General features: G+C 43.1%; 1 protein-coding gene across 1 annotated transcript in view; it reads left to right on the top strand.

The window, feature by feature from the left end:
* LOC103178216 (peptidoglycan recognition protein 4) overlaps positions 1–22840 on the top strand; it is a 30320-nt gene extending 7480 nt beyond the window's left edge. The window contains exons 4-10 of the mRNA XM_042340599.1: positions 3856–3974; positions 4454–4624; positions 11246–11301; positions 15908–15956; positions 18418–18619; positions 20404–20522; positions 22422–22840. Of these exons, the coding sequence (XP_042196533.1) occupies positions 3856–3974; positions 4454–4624; positions 11246–11301; positions 15908–15956; positions 18418–18619; positions 20404–20522; positions 22422–22603 (898 nt within the window). The 3' untranslated portion in view covers positions 22604–22840. The remainder of the gene's footprint in view (positions 1–3855; positions 3975–4453; positions 4625–11245; positions 11302–15907; positions 15957–18417; positions 18620–20403; positions 20523–22421) is intronic.
* The last annotated feature ends 1771 nt before the right edge of the window (positions 22841–24611 follow it).

Here is a 24611-nt window from a genome sequence, read left to right as displayed (position 1 = left end):
ATAGTGTGCATTCCGTATACACAGACAGCTTTTAACCTCCTAACGCCACAGTATCTTTAAAAAGGTAAAGCATAAAAATAAGCCACTCGGTCCAATCAGTCCATGCTAGTATCTATAATCCTCATGAGTCTCCACCCACTCCTTATTCCCTCCCAATCCATTCTGTTTACCTCTCCCTCATTGAAGGTCTAGCTTCCTCTTGAATGCATCTATAATATCTGATTCAACTGCCGCTTAAGGTAACCAGTTCCACAATCTCTCTATCCACTGTGTGTTCCTCCTATATTCTTTTAGATTCCATAGTTGCTATCTTATACTTGTGTCTCCTGATTATAGCGGAAACAGTCTATTTATGTGAATCTTATCAAAGCATTTTATAATTTTAAACACCTCGATCAGCTTCCCCCTTAAACGTCTCTTCTCTAATGAAGAAAGGCTAACCTATCCAGTCTATGCTGATGATAGTAATCTGCCAACCCTGGTATCATCCTAGTGAACCTACACTATACTCTTTCTATTGTTGTTTTATCCTTCATATAGTGTGGAGACAGAACTGGATACAGGACATAGTTCAAATGTGTCTAACCAAGGTTTTGTACAAATTGAACATTACATATTCTATCCCTTTTGATATGAAGCCCTATACACTTGTATTTCGCAAGCAGGAGACCTGGGTTTGTTTCCTGGCAGGGCGAAATGTTGGGCAAGTTTCCTTACTTCACACGCCTCTATTTACTTAGTAGTAAGTAGGAACCCAGTTGTTAGTCGATTGGCGGATTGCTTTTCCGGTTGTAATAATTTCTTCAAAACAAATAATAGGTTGGTCACTTCAATCCACGACTGTTTGTAGGACACTGCTGTGCACAATTGGCTGTTGCGTTTCGCCCACAAAATATACAGTCAATTCACTTTACAGTATATCTTGTGAAGAGCTTTGAGATGTCTTGAAGACATGATAAGGCGCTATATCAAATGCAAGAATATTATGAAGCTATGTTGCTTAAAAAGTATGGGATTGGGTAAAGATAAAATTGTAGTGAGTAAACTTTTAATTAACCTTGTAATTTTATTTGTCTTTGGCTGTCAGGCCCATTCTGTTTTATGTGCAAAATAAAGTAAAGAACTACAGACAACATAGCAATTTTCTGTGTAGTGAGAAGAATAGTATTTTGTACTGTGCACATATTGTACATATTCTTTGGGACAATTACTGTGATATTCAAAGCTGAATCCAAGTTGGATAAATTGGTGCACTGTAAATGCAACATTGTGTAGCCATTGGATTTGTTCTCCTTTTCAAATCTTGGCTGTTCTCTGGATGATTCCTTAATTTTGTTAAAGAGTCAGTCATGGCATTGATTCCTCAGTAGCAACAACTCACACCCAATTTCAAAATAGTGTGTTAGTTATTGACTGCCCGTAGCCAATGTGATGAGAGCAGAAAATATGAATCAGGCTTCTGGTGACAAGTTCATTTATTACTGAAAGCTTGCTACAATGCAATACAATTTAAATACATCTGTGCTTTCATGTTGGGAAAATGTTTCAAAATGCTTAAGGCAATATCACAATGTACTGTAAAGGGAGTTAGTTTGCACCCTTGATAAATTATAGCTTGTTTGATTTCCATGTCATAATTAAAGGGAAAATAAAATCTTGGAGGCATTTGCCTCTTTACAGCTTCCCTCTAAAGAAAAAATACATTGAGCCATACCTTAAATTATATTTGTGATAGCAAAAAAAGGTGTTTCAATATTTGAAAGTTACATTATTTTGTTGGAAGAGTATGTGTGTGTGGGGCGCGGGGGGCGGGGGTGGGGAGGTGGCGTGGTCGGGGTGGTCATCATTTAAAATTGGTGATCTCAGTTGACACTTTCCATCACAGAGAATGACCCGCTGGTCTCTTCTTCTGCAAGTCCAATACTGCTGACAATAGTTGATTGAAGCTGTGATTTTCAAAGCTGAATACAGGTTGAGATAAATCTGTGCATTGTAAATGCAATCATGTGAATCCATTGCAGCTCTTCCCCCAAATAACCTAGTGAACTTTGCCAAGTTTACTGAATTTGATTCCACTTTAAGAACAATAATGTGTGCATTTTCTTAAATATCATTGTTTACATTGAATCATACTCACTGCTTGGTCTACAGGCTTGTTTCCTAGTTACACATTTTGATGCCAGAGAATGGAAATGTCTTGTCAACTAATCACATCCTCAACCATTGTCTGGGTATCATCAATCATGACTCATTGCAAGTCAGGTTTCACCACATATAAACCTTAAGGCTCCAGCCTAGGCCCCCTTCTTTTCCTTATATACATGCTCCCTCTCGGCGATATCATCCGCAGACAACTTCCACATGTAGGCGGATGATACCCAAACTACTTCTCGTCGAGCTGCGACTCCCAGTCCGCTGATGTTCTGTCAGCTTGTATGGCGGACATGAAGGCCTGGATGAGCATGAATTTCTTGAAGCTGGATGTCGGCAAGATAGAAGTCACACTCTTTGGCTTCCGTCAATGTCTTCTTTCCTGCGGGTTTGAACTCCTCAACCTCCCTGGGCTCTCCCTCAGATTCTCCGAACCCATGCGCAATTTAGGCGTCAGTTTTGATCCCCATCTTTCCTTTCTACCCCACATCCATTCCCTGACCAGGACCACATTTGTCCACCCCAATTACATTGCCCACCTCCATCCGTACCTCACAACCAACATAGCTGAAAACCTTGTCCATGCCTTCATCACTACGCAAATATTCCAATGCTCTCCTCACTGGTCTCCCCAGCTCCACCATCCACAAAATTCAAATAATCCAACACTCTACCACTCAGATACTCACCCACACAAAACTCTGCACCCCCATCACACCAGTTCTTGCCAGCCTCCACTGGCCATGATATGAATGGTCAATTAATTTGTAGAATTGTTGGGAAACGCATGAAGGGAAACTTCCTTCCCTCTCAAGTAGGATAACTTTTAATACCCCTCTGAAGAACAGGCAGACAGGAGCTGGGTTTAACATCTCATTCTAGAACAAATTGTGGCCATTTTGTATCCAGCAATACATTCAATTTGCATTAAACAGGGCATTTGTTCATTTATTGGTTTGTTCACAAGGATTAATCCTGGAGTTTGAATGGAGTTATGAGTGGAGATTCATAGAGTTGAACTTGTTTCCATGGGAAAAAGAAGGTTAGGAGCGAGGGCTTTAATTCAAATCTTTAAGTGTAGTAAACACTTGATAACTTGTCACTCCAAGGAAAAAGAGCTCAGCAAATAGTTATCCGGAATGACCAGTTAGGCTTAGATTCCGTGGCCACAGGGGGCACTGTGACTAGTGCAGGTGCTCAGCAGAGGTTGAGCACACATGCTCAGATGTCGCACAGGCCTTTGGTCTATTGGAGGGCCATGTCATAGCCTACCACCCTACCCTGTCACAGAATAGGGTGGGAGCTGGGGCAGGGCCTACAGCATGGATTATATAAACATAATCAAGATATTTGATTTTGATTACATAAGATTGGTTTAGATGGAGTAGGAACTTAAGCACATTTGATCTCATCTTCCAGAATACCCACAGTACCATCCTGCCATTACAGCATCAAACCTTTACTTAAATGACTTCAGGATCCTGAGATCCACCATTGTCTCCTCATAAAACATTGCAGTTTCCTCAGAAAATAAAGTAGATGGAATAAAGGCAATGGCACAGTTTGGCTGGTCTGTGAAAGCAGTGGGCTCAATGGCTGGAATGATCTTTCTCATTTCTCTTTCCCTATTTCATAAAGGTGCAAAGATAGTGAAGGTAGTCAGCATTGAACTCATTATTGTCTTCCTCTCTCTCTTTTATTCAGTTTCCTTATTGGAGAAGATGGGAACATCTATGAAGGTCGTGGATGGAACAAATCGGGAGCCCACACTCCTCAATTCAATCATCTCAGCTTTGGAATAGCGTTCATGGGGAACTTTATGAGTGAGTAAATATCTTTGTACATATTATCGTACAATTTGCACCATCATAATGTGAGGATGTTTTATATAATAATACTGGTTACTTAAAAGTGAAATGCTTGCTGATCCCTTCAGTGTCATATTATATTAACATCAGTTTGTGGATGTCTCCATGCATCAAAAATTGTGTTTACAGTAATTGGACAATTACTATTGACTTTAAAATCACAAACACACATAAGCTCATATTTGTGAATGGCAATTTTAGGGCACACTAAAGGTATGTAGCCACTGGAATAAGTTACCACAAAGGATGTTTACAGCCCGGTTACTGCATTCATTCAAGAAACCCTGTGATGCTGTAATGGGACAACAGAAGGGTTGATATTCTGAAAGGAAAAGCCTCTTCATTTGGATCTCTTGCAATATTTTGTGAATGTATTGTTTCTCCTTTTAGTGAATCATTCAGTTTCATAAGAAAGTGTCTTTGTTTGGTTGCAGAAGATTCTCCTAACAACCTTGCGGTGATTGCTGCCACAAAATTGATAAAGTGTGCCATTTCCAAAAATTACCTGGTATCCCACTACACACTGAAAGGCCATAGGGATTTGGGGGAAACAACTTGTCCTGGAAACTCTCTCTACAAAACAATAAAGGAATGGCCTAAATGGTAGGCCTATTAATATCAGAAATTTATGCAAGCTATTTGTATATGTAATTGAATCAGCACCATATAAATGTCAACATTGCATGCTTAAGATACTGTACCAAAGACAATTTAATGTCATTCAAAAGTAGTCACAATAAAATGCATTAAAATTAAATTCCAAATACAGTGTGATGTCAGAATGTTCTGTTGGCAATGTTTAGCTTGTGACTAGAAGGGCATCAGCAACAACAACAACAACGACAACTTGTGAACGGCAATTTTAGGGCAAACTGAAGGAAGTTATCATAGAGGATGGTTACAGCCCGATTGCATTTATATAGCACCCCTCACACAGGGTAGAGTCCCAGAGCACTTGACAGTGGCAGAGCACAGTGGCGAACTGGGGTGAGGGGCAGGCAATAGTATTCACGGTTGAAGAGGAAAGTCTTCAGGCACGACCTGAAGATGGGGAAGGAAGGGGCAAGGCGGAGGGAAAGAGGAAGAGTGTTTCAGAGTTTCGGGGCATAGTGGATGAAAGCGCAACCACCAGTGGTGGAACGAAGGTCACGAGGGACATGCAGAAGGCCGGAGCCAGTTGAGCAGAGGCAGCAGGTTGTCGGTTGGAGGGTAAGCAGGTTGGAAGCAGGGAATGAAGGGATTTGAAAACAAATGTGAGGATATTAAAATTGATTCATTCAGTGATAGGGAGCCTGTGGAGCCTAGCTAGAACTGGTGTGATGGGGTTACGGAGTTTAGTACAGGTGAGTTTGCGGGCAGTGGAGTTTTGGATAAGCTGGATCTTGTGCATGGTGGAGCTGGGGAAACCGGCAAAGCGGGCATTTGAGAAGTCGAGTCGGGAGGAGACGAATGCATCAATTTGTTTCGGCTGCATCTGGGGTAAGGTACGGTCGGAGATGGGTAATGTAGCTGAAGTAGAGGAAGGCGGTTCTCTACACAGAAAACGAATGTGGGGAAGGAAGGATAGATGTGGGTTGAACCTGACACCTAGTTTGCACACTGGTTCGGTAAGTCTGAGGGATAGGCCGGAAAGGTTGAGGAGATCAGAATGACAGGTTGGAAGACGTTGATGGGAGCCAATGTGTATGGATTCCATCTTGTCAACATTTAGTTGTAGGAAGTTTTCACCCATCCAGGCCCTGATGTCCACAACATCAGCGGATCTGGAGTTGCAGCTGGAGCAGGAGAATTAGATTTGTGTGTCATCCACATACATGTGGAAGTTTACCCCATGTCTACAGATGATATTTCCAAGAGGGAGCATGTAGATAAGGAAGAGGAGAGGGCAAAGGATGGAACCCTGGAGTTCACCATCGGTGACCGGTGGGGGGTGGCGGGAGGAGAAACTGTTTGAGGAGATAATGTGGAGGTGGTTTTGTTTGGTAGGACTCGAGCTAAGCTAGTGCAGTTTCACTGAGGTGGATGAAGTAGGAGAGGCGGTGGATGAGGATGGTGTGATCAACTGTGTCGAACGTGGCGGAGAGGTCCAGGAGGACGAGGAGACAGAGGGAGCCCTGGTCACAAAGAGAGAGGATGTCATTTCTGACATTGATAAGTGCTGTCTCTGTGCTGTGACCAGGGAGAAGACCAGATTGCAAAGGCTCGAGGAGGGAATGGAGCAAATTGGTTAGCGACAACTCATTCCAGACCTTTGGCAAGGAAAGGCAGGTTGGAAATGGATTGGTAATTTGTGAGTTTGGAGGGTGTCAATGGTGGGCTTTTAAGGAGGAGAATGATGACAGCGGTTTTAAGGGGGGGAGGAACAAAGCCTGAGGAGAGAGACTAGTTGACTGTCGGCCAGCTGCCGGGAGAGGAGGAGGAGTTGGGAGACCAGCAGCTGGGTGGGGACGGGGTCAAGGCAGCAGGTGGTGGGCTTCATCTAGTAGATGGTGGGGTAAGCAGATCTCTGAGGTAGGGAGGTGCCAGGGATGAAGGAACTAGGTGGTTTGGGAGGACGATAAATGAGGAGGGTTTTGAAGGAAAGGGAGAATGGTACAGGGTCAAGTGTTCAAAAGAAGGGAAGGAGCCGGAGGAATAGGGGAATAGAGCGAGGGAAGTTTGGGAGCTTTGGGAGATAAGGGCCACCCCGCCGCCATATCGGCTTGGGCAATAGGTGTGGTGAAAAGTGTAGCCGGGGAATGGGGGGGGAGGCTTCGATCAGGGGCACAGGGGGACAGCCAAGTTTTTGTGAGCCCAAGTATGTCAATGTGCTCATCCAGGATGAGGTTATGGATCATGAGGGCTTTATTTATTTAAGAGAGAGCAGATATTTTGGAGAGAAATGCGAGTGAGTGAGCGGGTGGCGTTTCGGCTTCGGAGACAGAGGGAGAGGTTTAGGCTCTGGGGGAGAATTGACCATGGAGGGTGGTGGGGGGGAGTTGGGAAGAGTAAGGAAGTGGATAAGGGAGGGGAACATAGGAACAAGAGGAAGCCGTTCAGCCCTTCGAGCCGGTTCGGCTATTTAATTAGATCATGGCTGATCTGTACCTCAACCAATCCTTTCAATTCTAATTTCCCGCTTTCTTCACATATCCCTTAATGTATTGCCAAACTGATTTGGCTTCCTGATTGCTTTGTTTTTGGTTGCCTCATGCTGTTTTGACATAGTGAGTGATGAGTCAATTAAGGTTTTTTTTTCAACCGGATGTCTGACACATACAGAAACCAAACCAAGCTGAGATTTCCATACATCCCATCTACACATGAAAACTCCAGCGATAGATTGTTGGAATGGAATGCACACTCTCTCCTTGGAGGGAAGCATCCTGCTTACCTAATTTTGGGAAGTATTAGGCACAGGTTGGCAAGAGCCAAGGCTTGGGGCTCTCAGAGTGTGCATTAGGGTACTGCTGGAATCTAACCAGTTAAAACCTCATAGCTTTCCATTGATATCGCTGTCTGGCAAGCTCTCCTGCTGCTTGTCCAGCTAGGACCACCCTACCCGTTAGGGTTTTGGTTTGCTGAGTTAACATTCCCTGTCCCCAGTGACTCGTCTGCCTTTCCAAGTCGTGATGATGAGCCAGACCTGCTGTCCTGTCATCAGTAGTGCCCTGGAATCATCATCCTTGCATTTGATATAGCGCTTTTCACGTCTTCTAGACGTCTCAAAGCGCTTCACAGAATGGACTGTAAAGTGAATTGACTGTGCATTTGTGGGCGAAATGCGAATACTGGGGACCCGCCTGGCTCAGGACTGGACTACTGAGACCACCACAGAGGGTTGGCTCAATTCCAACATTCCATTGCCAGGCATGTCACCTTGGAGCCAGTTCAGCTCCAAGGAGACACCATTTGCTACCCCACGGAGGTTAAGTCAATTAACAGCCTTAAGTCTCATTCGATATCAACATTATCAACAATAACAACCACAACAATAACCTGCATTGAGTTATCCTCCGGATGTGAAACATGCTATATAAATGCAATTTATTGTTGATCCAGAGTTATCATCCACTCGTGGAATCTTATTGTTTTAACTGCTAAACGCTTTCAGGGTAAAATAATTTCAACCAATTGGTGACAGTCTCTCCACAGAAATAATTTGCTTGTACACATTATCTAAATGATTAATAATTTTTAATCTGAATCGGAGACATGGCGTACAGTGGCTTATAACCAGTTTTGGTATTAAATTGGTATCAAATTGATATCAACTCTGAGATATTTGAAGGATCTTCCTAAACCAATTATATTTTTTGCTTCAGCCTCTCGGCCCCCACCCTTTGGAACTCCATTCCACAGTCCCTTCATCTTAATCCCTCCCTTGCCTCCTTAATGGCCCGTTTCAAGACCCTTCTCTTCGACCGCGCCTTCAGTCACTCTCCTACCCCTAACCTCCCTGCCCTCTACTCTTCCTCATCCCAACCTCCTACTTGGGTCCAAATCCCTGACTGTCCAGCGCCTTGGGATGACCTCCAAATGTGAAAGGCACTGTACAAATGTAATTTGTAGCTGTTATTATTTACATTTAACAATATTCTGGGAATTCATCATATTTTAGCATCATCTTTTAACGAATGTATATTTAATACAACCACCATATGCCAAGTTGGTTGTATTAAATATACATCCGCTACTCTATGTTCGTATATTCTGATAATTGCTGGGATATATTGAAATGATCTGGCGATTGCAGAGATTCATGGAGGGTGGAAGAGCTGGTGAGAAATGTGAGGCAATTCAAAAGCTCTAATTACCCAGTCCGTTGGGAGGAGATAGACTCAATGCCTTATCATTAATAAGACAACGGGTTCAGCTGGCATTAATGCTAAGTTCCTAAAACTCTGTTCTGAGGGTGGGATTAGTGAACAGAAAGGATCTTCTAGACCTTTGAACCCAGAAACAGCCAACTTGCCTGGTAGCTGCCCTCCTAATGCTAGTCAACAGGACTCTTTGAGGTATGCACTCTGTCAGTGTTTCCAGATAGAACTCCAGAGGGATCTCGCTGATTTCAATGGCTCTCAAGGTGGTGCTTTGAATCGTCACTGCTCATATATCGCACACATTGGAGGCTAATGATTTGATTAGGAAGAAACAGGCTGGATTCTGTTCTTGTTAGGAATGTGTGGAACAGGTTGTATGAGACTTTGTATGAGATCAGGGAACGTCATAAGACCTTTATCGATTTCCGCAAGGCCTCATGATGAAACTCATGATGAAACTGGAAGCCATGGGAATACATGGGTAAATCTTGGATTTTATCAGGAATACTTAACAATGGAATGGATTTCAAGCTCTAAGATCCATGTAAGGGTGATGGTAGACTCATTCTCACCTTATTCAATGTATTCATCAGTGACATGTTGGATCACATCAATGAGGACAGGCTTGACATATCTCTTCCAGGTTTTCCTGACAGGATTGCGGTGCTTTCACTCTATATTGCGCCTTATCACATCTTCGAGATGTCTCAAAGCACTTCACAGATTATACTGTAAAGTGAATTGACTATATTTTGTGGGCGAAACACAGCAACCAATTGCGCACAGCAGTGTCCACAACAAGTAGATGAGAACAACTAGATGCACTCAATCAACTGGGCAGGAAAGGCTATTTTAAGGGTGCAGTACAAAGCTGAAATGCAGAAATTGCAGAATAAGCAAAAAGAGGAACTTTTCTGTTAGTCACCTCTTCCCCTAGCAACAAGAACCTGGCTGTCTGTCAACTACTGGATTTCTGTGCACACTGTACATTTACACATCCTATTGCATTACTGGCGGCTTATTTTGGGTTACGCCATTTGAGGAAGTGAGTTGTGTTATTTTGACAAAGGATAAAAGAGGGAAGTATCAGGACTAGAAACCCACAAGGCATCCAAAGCAAGTCCACACTTCACTGTGATCTACACAACAGGGGACAAGATCTCAGGTAATGTACTGCACTGTGATGTACTGCAGCTTCAGATCACAGGTCTGAAAGGCAGCAGGTCACTGACTGTCAGCACAGAGCTGTATGTACAAGCTGCTTTACACTGTTTGCAAAATGGCAGCATTCCTAATCGCTTTAGTCACGAATGCACAGGTCACAGCAGGAAGTATGCTTTTAAAACATGTTGAGATCCACATATATTCATTCATTTGTTTAACTTCATTTGGCGTCATTTCTGAACTGGAGAACATTGGGCAAAGTTCCAACTGAAATAGTTTATGTATTCGGATGAAAAATCATTTTACTTTTCAATTAATTGTATTAGAAGGGAAGGGTGAGGTTAACAGAATATTGTTTTAAATTACAGTAAAATACTAAGGTTTAATCACAATTCGTCCCACGACTGATTTGCTTGCTGACTGCTCCAGGCAGGTTCTTCTGAAACCCACATACAGTTAAATCCTTGTGCTGCTAAAAGAAGCAGCTGATATCTGAGAAATAACACAGAAAATATTTAAACAAAGTGATAAATAACGTTAAATATTTTGTGTTGAGTGTACGTACTAGTCTGTAAAATCAAAAATATTCAGTAAACTAGCAAGTAAAGTTAGTAAATTTTAAAGGTGTTTGTTCTGAACAGAGTTGGCAAAGGCAGAGCATAGCCAAATAATTCTAAATTACTTGTAAATAGTTTGAAAATTGGTGAGTTAACACAATATTGTGGGAGAATTGTGTACAAGGCTAATAGATATAATAAGATTAGTTGGAAATCATTTGAGAAACTTATAACACGACAAGCCTAAATCTTTTTGAGACAATTGTTTAAAATCTGAGGGTTTCAAAGAGGGAGAATTAGAAAAAAATTCAGAAATGTTGAGAATAAGGAAAATTTCCATTGCAAAGAAAGCCCACGGTCAGAGCTGTGCTTGAAACTAGGGTGATTACAGAGTTATCTACTCCAAATACAAACAGGTTGAGGACCTGAAATTATTAATCAAAGTCGATATGAGAAAACAAAAATACTTGAAGAAATGCTGGAGGAACAAAAGCTGCTCGAAGCTGCTACTGCCAATAAGAGAGGAACACACTGTCCAAAATGTGTTCTCTAGCATCCCGCTTGGTGGATGATTTCAATCGGCCCGAAAGCCATTTCCAAATCGCCTACTGTCTCTCTCCTTGCAACAAGTTGTACTTATATAGTGTCTTCCACGCAGCCTAGCATTTCTAATTGCTTAATAGTAGCGGAGCCTGAGAACAAGCCGGTGGAGGGGCGGAGGAAGGAGCCTTAAGCGCAGTCGAAGAAGAAGGTTTTCAGGTGAGACTTGAAAAAGGGGAGAGAGGGGGCAAGGCAGAGGTATTGAGGGAAAGTGTTCCAGAGTTTTGGGGTGTTGTAGCTGAAACAACCTCCGATAGTGGAGCGGAGGGTGCGAGGGACGAGCAGGAGGCCAGTGCCAGTCGAGGGGAGACGACAGGTGGTGGATTGGGGGGTGACGAGGTTGGAGAGGTAGGGAGGTGCCAGAGAGTGAAGGGATTTGAACACGAGTGTGAGGATCTTGAAGTCGAGAACCCTCAAACAACAACAACAAAATTGCATTTATAGAGCGCCTTTCACGTAGGGAGGACATCCCAAAGCACTGAACAGTCAGGTGTCGGGGCCTGAGCATGGGGAAGGGGTGGGGTAGGAGTGAGGGAAGGCAGAGAGGTGGGAGGGAGACCAAAGGCACGGTCGAAGAGAAGGGTCTTGAGATCGGCCTTGAAGGACGCAAGGGAGGGAGTGAGGCGAAGGGACCGTAGGATAGAGTTCCAGAGTGTGGAAGTAGAGAGGCTGAAAGCTCAGCCACAATGGTAGGGCGGGTCGGGCGGGAGACATGGAGCAGACCGGAGCCCGACGAATGGAGGGAGCGGACAGGTTGGTAGGGTGTCAGAGAGGTAGGAGGGGGCAAGTGAGGAGAAACGCTTGCCTTTTCCTCAGCTCCAGAGGGATTTCCTGACAGACCCCAGCAAAGTGTCTCAATGCGCTACCTACCGTCTGTCAAGAAGTCTCTCCCCGAACTGAGGGAAAGGTAAGAGGGTCTCCCCACCCACCCCGTCCTCCTCACTGACGGCTTCTGCCGCTGCTAGACAGTGAGCAACCCTGAGTGAGGGGGAGACAGAGATGAGAAAGAAAGAGTGTCTGATAGAAAGAGAAAGAGACTGGGAGGGAGGGAGCAGAGAGAGAAAGCGGGAGAGAGCAGAGAGACAGTGAGAGAGCAGAGAGAGTGTGTGAGGGGGGAGAAAGAGAGAGTGTGTGTATGTGAGTGAGGAGTGAGAGAGAGGAGAGAGAGGGAGAGAACATGTGTGCGAGAGAGTGTGTGACTGGGAGAGAGTGACAGTGAGTGGGAGAGAGGGTGTGAGGGGGGGAGTGATAGAGAGTAATTGAGAGAAAGAGTGTGCGAGAGAGCGAGAGAGTGTGAGGGAGTGGGTGCGAGAGAGGGAGAGAGAGGGGATAGAGAGAGTGATTGAGAGAGAGTGAGAGAGAGTGAGAGAGAGAGAGAGAGAGAGAGCATGAGAGAGAGGGTTAGTGAGGGCAATTTTTTGTGGTTTACTGTCAGGACGGATGATTGGAGTCTCCCTCGGGTGCTGAGGGGGAACCGAGGAGAAACACAGAGTGCTGAGCCTGGCCTCACATTAAGCTCCCTTTTTCCCCAGTGAGAAACTCCTCTATGTCCTTCACTCCCCCCTCCCCATCCTACCTCTGCGACCTCCCGACCCAGCCATTCCCTTTGCTCAGCAAACTTCAATTTGTTTCATATCCCCGCCAACCCATTTGCCTCATTTTGCCCCCACTCTCTGGAGCTCCATTCTCAGAATGCCTCCCACTCACTCCCTCCTTCCCCTCTTTCCAGCCACATCAAGACCTAACTCTTTGACTGGACTTTTAGTGATATTTTCCCCTCCCCATCCCACCATTCGGTATGTTAATCTGCTCCCAAAATCCTGGGATTGTATTGAGACGTCTCAACGACGTGATAAGGCGCTATACCAAATGCAAGGATTAGTATCATTGATGTTTCTAGATGTGTTGAATCATTCCTGTTGGTCTTGTTTCAATTCCATTCATGGGTGTGCTGATTATATTACATTAAACTGATGGTGAATGATGTAATACTCCCTGTGAGTCATCAGAGCTGATGGCTCATACGAAGACCTTGCTTCCTCACCGTATGACCTGACACTGAACCAACATATTTGTAAGAGCTTAAAGAAAAACAGAGAGGGGTAGGAAATTCAGCAGGTCAGGCAACACCTGGATTCCAGCATCTGCAGTATTTTGTGTTTTGTTTGTATTTGTAAGAGCTTATTGTTTTAATTGCACAAAATGACAGCGATATAATCACAACCCTCTATGTAAAACAGAAATTTACCTTTAGATCTGGTGCAGCACTGCATCAAACTGAATTCATTTTATAGGGGTTAGAGCCAATGATTAAAGCTCTGTCCCGTTTTATTTTTTGATACACTGATGTCAAGGAGTTGTTATATTAAGTGAAGTTATTAGAATCTATTTGATGTTGCATTATGTTACATGTATTTTTATTGAAAAGGTGTTATTGAAAAGGTTTTTGGTTGTCACGTTACAATATAATTTATGTGGGTGGGGGAATGGGGAAGTTTACACTTACGTATAAATTGCCTTTCATGCATGGAGGACGTCCCAAAGATCTTGATAATTCTGACTGGGTACAGGAGCTGAGGGTGGGAGATAATAATAATAATAATAATACTCCTTGCATTTGATATAGCGCTTTTCACGTCGGGAGGACGTCCCAAAGCGCTTCACAGAACACACTGTAAAGTGAATTGACTGTATATTTGTGGGCGAACACGGCAGCCAATTGCGCACAGCAATGTCCCACAAACAGTCGTAGATTGAAAATGACCAATTTATTATTGTTTTTGGTTTTGGAGGGATTATTATTAGGCGTGTGGAGTAAGGAAACTTGCCCAAGGTTTCGCCCTGCCTGGAATTGAACTCAGGTCTCTCACTTGCAAAGCGAGTGCTCTAACCACTGAGCTACAGGACTCCACAATGAAGGGGATGAAGAGGGGAAAGATGACTGAAATCACGGATGAAGGGGATGAGGAGGGGAAAGATGACTGAAATCACAGATAACAAGGTATGTTTTGAGGTGTACCTTGAAAGAGAGAAGGAGGAAGGGAGCAAGTCAGAGGGACCTGGGAATGGAGCTCCAGAGACAGAAAGTGACAGAAAGTCCTCCTGCTGATGGTTGGGGCAAATAGAGTGGGGGCTATGGAGTAGGTCAGGGTTGTCTAACTGAAGGGAATGGCTGGGTTGGTAAAAGTGAAAGGTGAGGGATGCCAATGTTGTATTGTAGAATGATCGATTTGTAGCGCAAGTTTGGCAAGTTCCCTAACAAATGGAAAATAAACCCCTCAGTAGAATATCTGCTGTGTCTGCTATCAGTTTACCCCGGATAGCAAATGTGGTGGAACTTCAGATGCTCTTCTAAAGTAGGTTGCTCATGGATTTGAGTTTGCAAATTTCCTAGCTTGTTACTAAAGTCGCTTTACTATATTTGCAGAGATGTGCCCAGGAGGTATTGAAATATAGTGATGCCCTCTGCTGGCATATGCTGAGCTAGCTAATAATACTGCAGGAAAGAATGCATGTACTACATACAGTAACAGTCTCAGGCAGGATAGACCATCTGAGTCACCTGCTATCTAATATCCCAAGGATTCCTTCAATCCATCAATCTCAGTATCTGATAAACCTGACTGATTTTAATTTCCTGAAACTTGTTTTTTGAAACTTTTTATATCTTCTTGTTCAATAATATGTGCAACAAATTGTACCACATGCCTTTCATCCTTCTACAAAAATAATTGCACTCATATTTACTTTTGTTATGCTTGTTTTAAAGCGATGTGTTATTATTTTTAAATTTGCCTGCATCCAAATCTCCCAAATCTAATTTTAAACACTTCTTTCAGAACAATGGCATGGGATCTTTAATGTCCACCTGAACAGGCAGACAGGACCTCATCTTAAGGTCTCATCCGAAGAATTATAGAATGCCTCTAGGTATAATATTTGTAAAGAGAAACCTGTGGCTTCTCGAGAATAAGAATATTCTTATTCTAAAATTCTTATTCTTATTATGGAGTCCTGTAGCTCAGTGTTTAGAGCACTCGCTTTGCAAGCGAGACACCTGGGTTCAATTCCAGGCAGGGCGAAACCTTGGGCAAGTTTCCTTACTCCACACAGAGCCTAATAATAATCCCTCCAAAACAAAACAATAATAAATTGGTCATTTTCAATCCACGACTGCTTGTGGGACACTGCTGTGAGCAATTGGCTGCTGCGTTTCGCCCACAAATATACGGTCAATTCACTTTACAGCATATTCCGTGAAGCGCTTTGAGACGTCTAGAAGACATGAAAAGCGCTATATCAAATGCAAGGATTATTATTATAATAGGATGCAGTCCTACAAGGACATCTGATTTACAAGGTATCATGGCTGATGTTATGGATTTTCCAAATAACATCACTTAATGGTTCAGTGAGGTTTTTTCCAGTGAGCAACTGAATTATTCAGACTAGAAAGGAACTGAACCCACAGTGTCTGGATATTGGCACAAGTTTGAGTTCAGGTTCAGTTCACTGTGAAACACTTAGAGACGTCTCGATAACGCGATAAGGCACAACATTAAATGCAAGGATTAAATTAAATAATGTAACATGTTATTTCTGTAGTAGTTTGAAATACCCCAAAATTCATTCTTGTTGATTATTGGGTCTTTCATACAAAGGTGATAATTGTAAATATGTGTACAATATTCAATTTATTCTATTGACTTTTTACAAAATTATGTTTTTAGGGCTATCTATTGAATTGTCTCTCTATTTACTTTAGAAAATGAAGGTGCTCCTTGTGTTCTCTGGAATCCTCTTTGCAGTACAAGGTAGGCAGCTCATATGCATAAAATAATATTCTGGGATACAGTATATGAGTAATTTGAGACATGATGAGTGGAGTATCCTTGGAAGAACTAGGTAACTTTGGATATAAGGTTTCCAAAGCTTTCCAATGTGATGGTAGACTAATCCATACAGAATTAATTGCTATCAACATCTCCATTATTATAGCGACTACCAGGATGTAGAAGGTGGAATAAATGGAACTTGATCTCTCTTTGGCTAGCAATTGCTATGTTCCATGTTCCTATGCAGTATGTACACCAGAGTCAGGTTACTGGTGCAGTGTGATATTGCAAGTCTTATATTTGTGGCAATTATTGAAAGAAACCATTGATATATCAAAAAGTAAGCACAATCATAAATACAAGGTGATCATTTTTCAAACATACTTTAATTAACACAATCACTGCACTTTACAGTACATCCTGTGAAATACTTTGGGATGTCCTCCAGACATGAAAGGTGTTAGACCAAATGTAATAATAATAATAATAATAATAATCCTTGCATTTGATATAGCGCTTTTCACGTCGGGAGGACGTCCCAAAGCGCTTCACAGAACAAACTGTAAAGTGAATTGACTGTATATTTGTGGGCGAACGCGGCAGCCAATTGCGCACAGCAATGTCCCACAAACAGTCGTAGATTGAAAATGACCAATTTATTATTGTTTTTGGTTTTGGAGGGATTATTATTAGGCGTATGGAGTAAGGAAACTTGCCCAAGGTTTCGCCCTGTGCCTGGAATTGAACTCAGGTCTCTCGCTTGCAAAGCGAGTGCTCTAACCACTGAGCTACAGGACTCCACGTAAGATTATTATTATTATTATTACTTCAATACTATTATTGTAAAGGATAAGACATCCTCATCAACTTTGTACTGAACGTTAGAGAAGCTGGGTGCAAGTTATGAAAAATATTTTACTTTGTTAACTTTGTAACAGGGGTGTACAGACCTTCATAACCCATCACATCTAAACGTGAAAGCCTGTATCTAATTGTGTAAGTGTGAAGGTGTGTGATGATTAATTTAAAACAGCAAAGTAGAAGTTCAGTTTCAAGAAAACCTTATTGCGTCATGCAGGCAACAAAAAAATTGACAGGAACTGAACCCACAGCGGCTGGACATTGGCACAAGCTTTTTGTTCTGGTACTTACCGACCCCGGGGCCTAGGTTCAACCCCTCGTTCCATTCAAACTCCTTCTCCTGACCCTGAAACTTAATGATAATCCTTGCATATTATATAGCACCTCATCATGTCTTCGAGACACAGCAGAGCACATCACCAGATGTTACTGTGAAGTGTAGTGTCTGTATTTGTCGGCACACGTCATACATAACCAATTTGCATTCAGCAAGACCAACAAAATATACTTTTATTGTTCATTTTTTTCCCCAGTTTTCTGCCCTTTTTTCTGAAAACCCAGATTTGGTCTCTGCTCTAAGATGAGATAATGCACTTTTCTCTAAATCCTTGGGATTGTGAGGGGAATATCAGCCTGGTTCTGACCCTCGTTGATATGTTCCACCTTGAAAATGAGAATGCATGGCCAGCAAACAAGGACATAGGAACAGGTTAGATTCTGATACTTCACAAGGACCTACATTCACTCTTTAGCCTGATACATGAACAATGTCTACTTTTGTCAAGATATCAAAGGGAAATCGGTGTCATTGAAATTGAACCCTAATATGGGTCTATGTTCTATAGACCAATAGACTTAGAGACAATTGCAATACCTGAATTATTACATTGGAGTGCTGTAGCTCAGTGGTTAGAGCATTCGTCTCGCAAGCGAGAGAACCTGGGCTCGATTCCTGGGCAGGGTGAAATGTTGGGCAAGTTTTCTTAATTCACACGCCTCTGTTTACCCAGTAGTAAGTAGGAACCCAGTTGTTAGTCGTTTGACGGATCATTTTTCTGGGGTAATAACTCCTTCAACATATTTTTTTTAAAAATACTAATTTGGTCAACAACTGTTTGTGGGACACTGCTGTGTACAATTGGCTGCCGTGTTTTGCCCACAAAATATACAGTCAATTCACTTTGCAGTATATTCTGTGAAGCGTTTTGAGACATCTCAAAGACATGATAAGGCGCTATATCAAATACAAGGATTCTTATTATTACCTCAGCATAGAGCAGAGCCTTCAGGAAAAGTGCAGACACCTGAGAAAGAAAGAAAAGATGAACTACATTTTGATTTGACATGCTGCCAAATGTTAAATTTATACAAAATTGATTTTAATCTAATAATATTACATCATCTTTACATTTTTAGATCGAACTAAAAATGAATGGGTATTGACTTTATTTTAAGTTATATAACACAAGCCTCTTCTCCGGTCATTTTGATTCATTTTAGGCTAGGAGACTTTCATAAATGTAAGAAGTGTTATTTTTAAACGAGATTTGTTCATTGCCTTGATTTGTGCTCTTCATAGGCGACCCGCTGATAATCAAGCATTCCGAATGGACCAATGTTCCTTCTAATTGCACTGATACTCTAGATCCACCTTTATCATACATAGTGATTCACCACACTGCTGGCAACCGTTGCTTTAAAACAGAGGACTGCAAGCGGCAGCTCCGCAATATCCAGAATTATCACATGAAGTTTCGCCAATGGTGTGACATTGGCTATAGGTAAGTCTCGGGGAAAGCAATTCTGTTTCAACTATGGATGAACATTGTAAAATGTTTAAATGTTTTTCTTCATGGTATATGCTGTATCGGTTGGGACCGTACATTTAATATGGCTTATGCAAAGTGTGTGTTATGTCAAACTTGCATAGAATACAATTCTTGAACAGGGCTTGGGAAGATGTACTGCCTGGGAGATTATACGATTTATACAGATCAGACTTATGAAAATTTTAATGTACTAATTTTCTGTTGCGCTGAAATTAATGAAAGCAATCACAATGCTTAAGAATATCCAAGCCAGAGTGAGAGTTCCAGCATACCATCTACATATGGAAATTCCCGTGTCTGAACTGGAATAAATACTCTCTCATTCAATGGCTTACCTAATTTTGGAGAGTATTAGGCCTTGTTGGCAAGACCTTGGGGATGTCAGAATGTGTGTTGTAGTACTGCTGGAGCCTAACCAACTAAAATAGCATTGGTTGCCATGATATCACTGACTAGCAAGCTTTCCTGCTGCTTGTCCAGTTAGGTCCATCCTACCTATGAGGACTTTGACTTGTAGGGTTAACTGAGCTGAGTGGGAAGAATCCCTGGCCCAGCATTTTCTTAAGAAATTCCATGCCTTAAGTCTGTCTGCCCAGGTCTTACTGATACCTCTGAGCCACATTGACTGGTCTGTCATCAGCAGGGCTGCAGAACTGCAATCCTGACTGGCTCAGGACCAGATTACTGCAACGGCTACAGAGGGTTGTCTCAATTCTGACATTCCATTGCCAAGCATGTCACTTTCACGCAAGGGGGTCTGTTACTCCAGCCCAAGGAAGATGATCACTTTGAACGAATAAACAAACAAACGAAGGAAAGAATGAACAAACAAACAAAATTACTCTCCATGCGCACTTCTTAATCAGATTTCGTAAGAAACCTGAATGGAAACTCGTTCCTATGATCACACAAATATTTATTTTGTATGCTTTCATTACATCGAGACTGGACTATGCAAACTCATTGCTTGTTGGCCTCCTCAACTCCTCCCTCCATAGGCTGCAGATCATCCAGAACTCTGCAGCCCGTGTCCTCTCCCGCACCAGGCTCCGTGACCCCATCACCCCCATCCTTGCCCAAATCCACTGGCTTCCCATCACACAGAGGATACAGTTCAAGATCCTGGTTCTCACCTTCAAAGCCCTCCACAGTCTTGCTCCTCCCTCCCTCTGCGACCTCCTAACCCCTATCTTCCCGTTTGTTCCCTCCGCTCAGCGAACTCCAGCCTGCTTTGCGTCCCCACCTCACTCGACCCACTATTGGCGGGTGGGCCTTCTGCCACTCTGCCCCCACTTCCGGAACTCCATCCTGCAGTCCCTCCGCCTCGCCCCCTCCCTCGCCACCTTCAAGATCTCTCTCAAGACCCTACTGTTCAACTGTACTTTTGATCTCCCCGTTTTCCCCCCCTGCCCTCCACCCTCCCCAACCCTGACCCCCAGCTCGGGTCCATAACTCTGTCTGTCTAGCACCTTGGGACGTCCTCCCGATGTGAAAGGCGCTTTACAAATGTAATTTTGTTGTTGTTGTTGATTAATGAGGATCTGTGCAGATGTTTCCCTCAGGGGATAAAGTAGATGGAATGAAGGCAATAATAGTTTGATGGTCTGTGAAAGCAGTGGGTTCAATGGGTGGAATGACCTTTCCCATTTCTCTTTCCCTATTTTGTAAAGGTGCAAAGATAGTGAAGATAGTCAGCATTGAACTCATTATTGTCCTCCTCTTTCTCTTTTATTCAGTTTCCTTATTGGTGAAGATGGGAACATTTACGAAGGTCGTGGATGGGACAAAATGGGAGCCCACACTTTTCACTACAACCATATTAGCTATGGAATAGCGTTCATGGGGAACTTTATGAGTGAGTAAATTCTCTTTGCATATTATCATACAGTTTGTACCATAATGTAAGGGCTGGGACTTTGAGATTAGCAAGGCAGAAATCTAGGCTCTAGAGAGGATGGCTAAACTTTATCCTTGTGTATAGAAGTGGTTGGAGATTGTGAAGCAATGATGGTCATTTTGAGGGAATCACTGAACACTGTGAAGATTTCAACATTTGCTGTACTGAGCTCCATGAGCCCATCATCCCATCCTTGCTATTGTTTTCATCAAGATAGTATCTTGTCCACAAAATTCAGTTACTACACCTTACAATATATTCTGTGAAGCGCTTTGAAACGTCTCAATAATGCGTTGAGGTGCTAATATCAAATACAAGGACAAGGAATTATATCAAATGTAGGTAATAATGTGCTACAGCAGAACCAAGGATTATATTATATGATCCACTAGTTCCTTTTTCCAATTGACTTTAAGATCCTCTTTCTGACCTTCAAATGCCTCTGCTCACTACCATCTTTGTGATTTTGTGTGGTTTGACTACCTCACCTCCGCTCTGTTAACAATATTCTGTACCACATTCCCCATCTACTGCACTCTACCACTGATGACCAAGATTTCTGCTTCTTTATCCCCGCTCCCTGGAACTCTCTCTCTAAATCTTTCTGTTTATACCCTTCCTCTCTCCTTTCAATACCATTCTAAATAAACTATCTCTTAGACTGAGGTTTCGAACACTTCTCTATTGTCGTACCAGGGGTTCCACTTCTGTCCCTAGGAAACCATTTGAGACACTTCCCTATCTGAGAGGTGTTGTTTTGCTGTTGCATTTTCAATTAATTTAAGCCACGGCAGCAGGCCACATTCTGAGTTGTGAATCGTAATTTTAGGGCAGACTCCAGGAAATATTTCTTTACACAGAGGGTAATCAACCATTCGAACAGGTTATTAGAATGGGTGGTTGAGAACGGGATCCTTTCAAGAATACATGTATAAAAACATGTACTGGAAGTACAGTAGTGGCAGGCAGGCTTTCTGCAACTCTGCTCCCACCCTCTGGAAATCCAGTCCCTGCCCCTCGCCCCCTCCCTTGCCTCCTTCAAGAACCATCTCAAGATCCTCCTCTTCGATCGTGCCTTCGGTCACCCTCCTTCCCCCCCCGCCATCCACCTTCCCCGACCCCCAACTCAGGTCTGAAACATTGATTATCCAGTGCCTTGGGACATGAAAGGTGCTATACAATCTCATTTTGTTTTTGTTTGTTGTAGTGAATGTCCTGAATATCTGAACTTCTCATGAAATTAAAAGTCAGTATAGTTCTACCCATTTATCTTGAACGCGTTTATATCGACATCCCGCTCATGTCAACAAAAATTTGAAGTCCGGGTCCTTTCCCTACATAGGAAAACACTGAACTTACCAGGTTTGTCGACATCAACATAAATTTCAGCACGCTTATGATGACAAATTTTTCAAATCCCTAACAGTACTAAATGCATTGTATTATTACCACTTAGCTCCTATTTTTAAGAAAGGTAACAAAACTTGCAGTGAGGGTAAGTCTGCCGACATGTCTCACTTTGAGAAGTAGAAGATCTGTCTTCCAGAAATTTCATGGGATTACAATTTGGAGGAGCCCGCCTTATGTTTTAACTGCACACCAGACAAAAGTTGCCACATAAAGTGACAAACTTGTACTGGAGATCTTGTAAGATAACCTAAAGACCTTGTTTGAATTATGGTCAACGCCAACATGACTACATCTAAAGCTTCTTGTAGACACAATGCATGCGTCTACATTATTTTTCAATTTATGTCGATGTCCTACAGATGTCAAGCGGTCCCCGACATGTTGATCTAAGTGGGGAAGGCTGTATATCATTCAGTTTGCTAATAACTTGTCTCTGTTTGGTTGCAGATACTTCCCCAAACAACCTTGCACTGAATGCTAGCAAGAGTCTGATAGCCTACGCTGTTTCCAGAAAAAATCTAACCCCCCGCTACACCCTGAAGGGCCACAGGCAGTTTTTGAAAACTGCTTGTCCTGGAGACACTCTTTACAAAATAATAAAGACATGGCCTGGGTGGAAGGCCACTTGATAAGACTAACACGGCCATATCTCGATGCTTTGATTATGCTAATTTCTGTACCTATTAAAGATCAATGTTAGATCCAGCAGTTTACAAATGTACAAGGAACTCATTAAGCAAGGCATCCTCATTCATGCAAGCTACTTATGAATGTAATAATATCAGCATCATGTAAGCATTGTTCAGCAACATTGTACAAAAGGCAATTCAAATATGGCCACAATAAAATATAATGGGGAAAAAGTTCCAATGTGTGATATAATTAATTCATTGGTGATAATGTTTAGCATGTGACTATAACGACACCTGCTGGACAAGAACAGAAATGCTTTGCTATAGAATTGCATTTCAGCTGCAGGTAAAGACCATATGCAAGTATCTGTTTTTCAGGTTATTAAAGAGCACCACCTCTTCTCAACAGTCTTTCAGCTGGATTCCTTCAATAGATTTTCACTTCCCCTAGCAATCTGTGGAATAAATTACAAAAAACATTTGCGGGGAGAAAGAGAAATCCTGGCAAATTGAATTAAATCAAATATTCAAGAAAACTGAGCAAAAAATTCACAATGGTTAAAATGGGTGACGTCTCCTTATCTCTGCTTTGATTGCAGTGTTCAGGATTATGAAGGGATTTCTTCCTCAATCCATCCATCTTGTCCCCCCTCTCCCCTTTTTCAAGTCCCACATGAAAACCTTCCTCTTCGACCGTGCTTCCGACCACCTACCACAGATTTGAGGTCTAAAGGGCACTGTTAGCGTTGAACAAGACTCCAAGGTTCTACACTGGTTTGGTGAGGTGTAGAGTTGCTCAATGAATAGTGAGGCTGTCAGTGCCTGAGGTGAGCAGGAGGGCCTCCATCTTGTCGACATTCAATTGGAGAAAGTTAGCTCTCATCCAGAACAACGTCTGGCAAGCAATCCATCAGGACAGCAGTGATTCTGGAGTCGAGGGTGGAGGCAAACAGATAAGAGTTGGGTGTCATCTGCATATATGTGGAAGTTGATCCTATGCCTGCAGATGTAAAGATTTAAGAGAGGATCCTGAGGAATACCATATACGAGGGCTGGACGAGATGCCATAACCGGATACAAAATGGAAACAGTGGGAAAGGTAAAAGTGAAACCAGACAAGGTAGAACCACGAAGGTGGAGCTGAGAGGAAAGGTGGTGCAGAAAAATAGCGTGGTCAACAACAACAACAAGATTCCATTTATAGAGCGCCTTTCACGTCGGGAGGACGTCCCAAGGTGCTGTACAGTTGGGTCAGGACCCGAGCAGGGGGGAAATGGTCAGGGTGAGGGGAGGGAAGGGAGGGAGCGAGGAGGGGGGAAATGGTCAGGGTGAGGGGAGGGAAGGGAGGGAGCGAGGAGGGGGTAGAGAGTCGAGAGGGGAGCTGAAGGCACGGTCAAAGAGAAAGGTCTTGAGACCGGCCTTGAAGGAGGAAAGGGAGGAGGCGGCGAAGGCACTGGGGGATGGAGCAGACCGGAGCCAGAGGAATGGAGGGTACGGGCAGGTAAGTAGGGGGATAGTAGGTCGGAGAGGTAGGAGGGAGCGAGGCCGAGAATGGCCTTGTAGGTGAGGATGAGGATCTTGAATTCGATCCTCTGGGGGATGGGGAGCCAGTGGAGGCGAGCGAGGGTGGGAGTGATGTGGTCCCGAAGCCTGGTGCGGGACAGTACACGAGCTGCAGAGTTCTGAATGACCTGCAGCTTGTGGAGGGAGGTGCCGGGAAGGCCGGCGAGGAGAGAGTTCCCATAGTCCAGCCTTGAGGTGACAAAGGCGTGGACCAGAGTTTCAGCAGCGTGAGGGGTGAGGTAGTGCCGTAGTCTGGCGATATTCCGGAGGTGGTGGAAGGCGGTGCCAGTTGTGGAGCGGATATGAGGGAGAAAGGACAGCTCAGGGTCGAACAGAACCCCGAGATTCCTGACGGCTTTGAGAGGTTGAGAGTGCAGCCTTGGATGCTGATGCTGTCAGTGTTGAACAGTGTTGAAGGCGGCAGAGAGATCAAGATCAAGAG

The sequence above is a fragment of the Callorhinchus milii genome, unplaced genomic scaffold (genome assembly GCF_018977255.1).
Source record: "Callorhinchus milii isolate IMCB2004 unplaced genomic scaffold, IMCB_Cmil_1.0 Scaffold1, whole genome shotgun sequence".
Classification (NCBI taxonomy): Eukaryota; Metazoa; Chordata; class Chondrichthyes; order Chimaeriformes; family Callorhinchidae; genus Callorhinchus; species Callorhinchus milii.
This window is presented reverse-complemented; position numbering and strand designations above follow the sequence as displayed.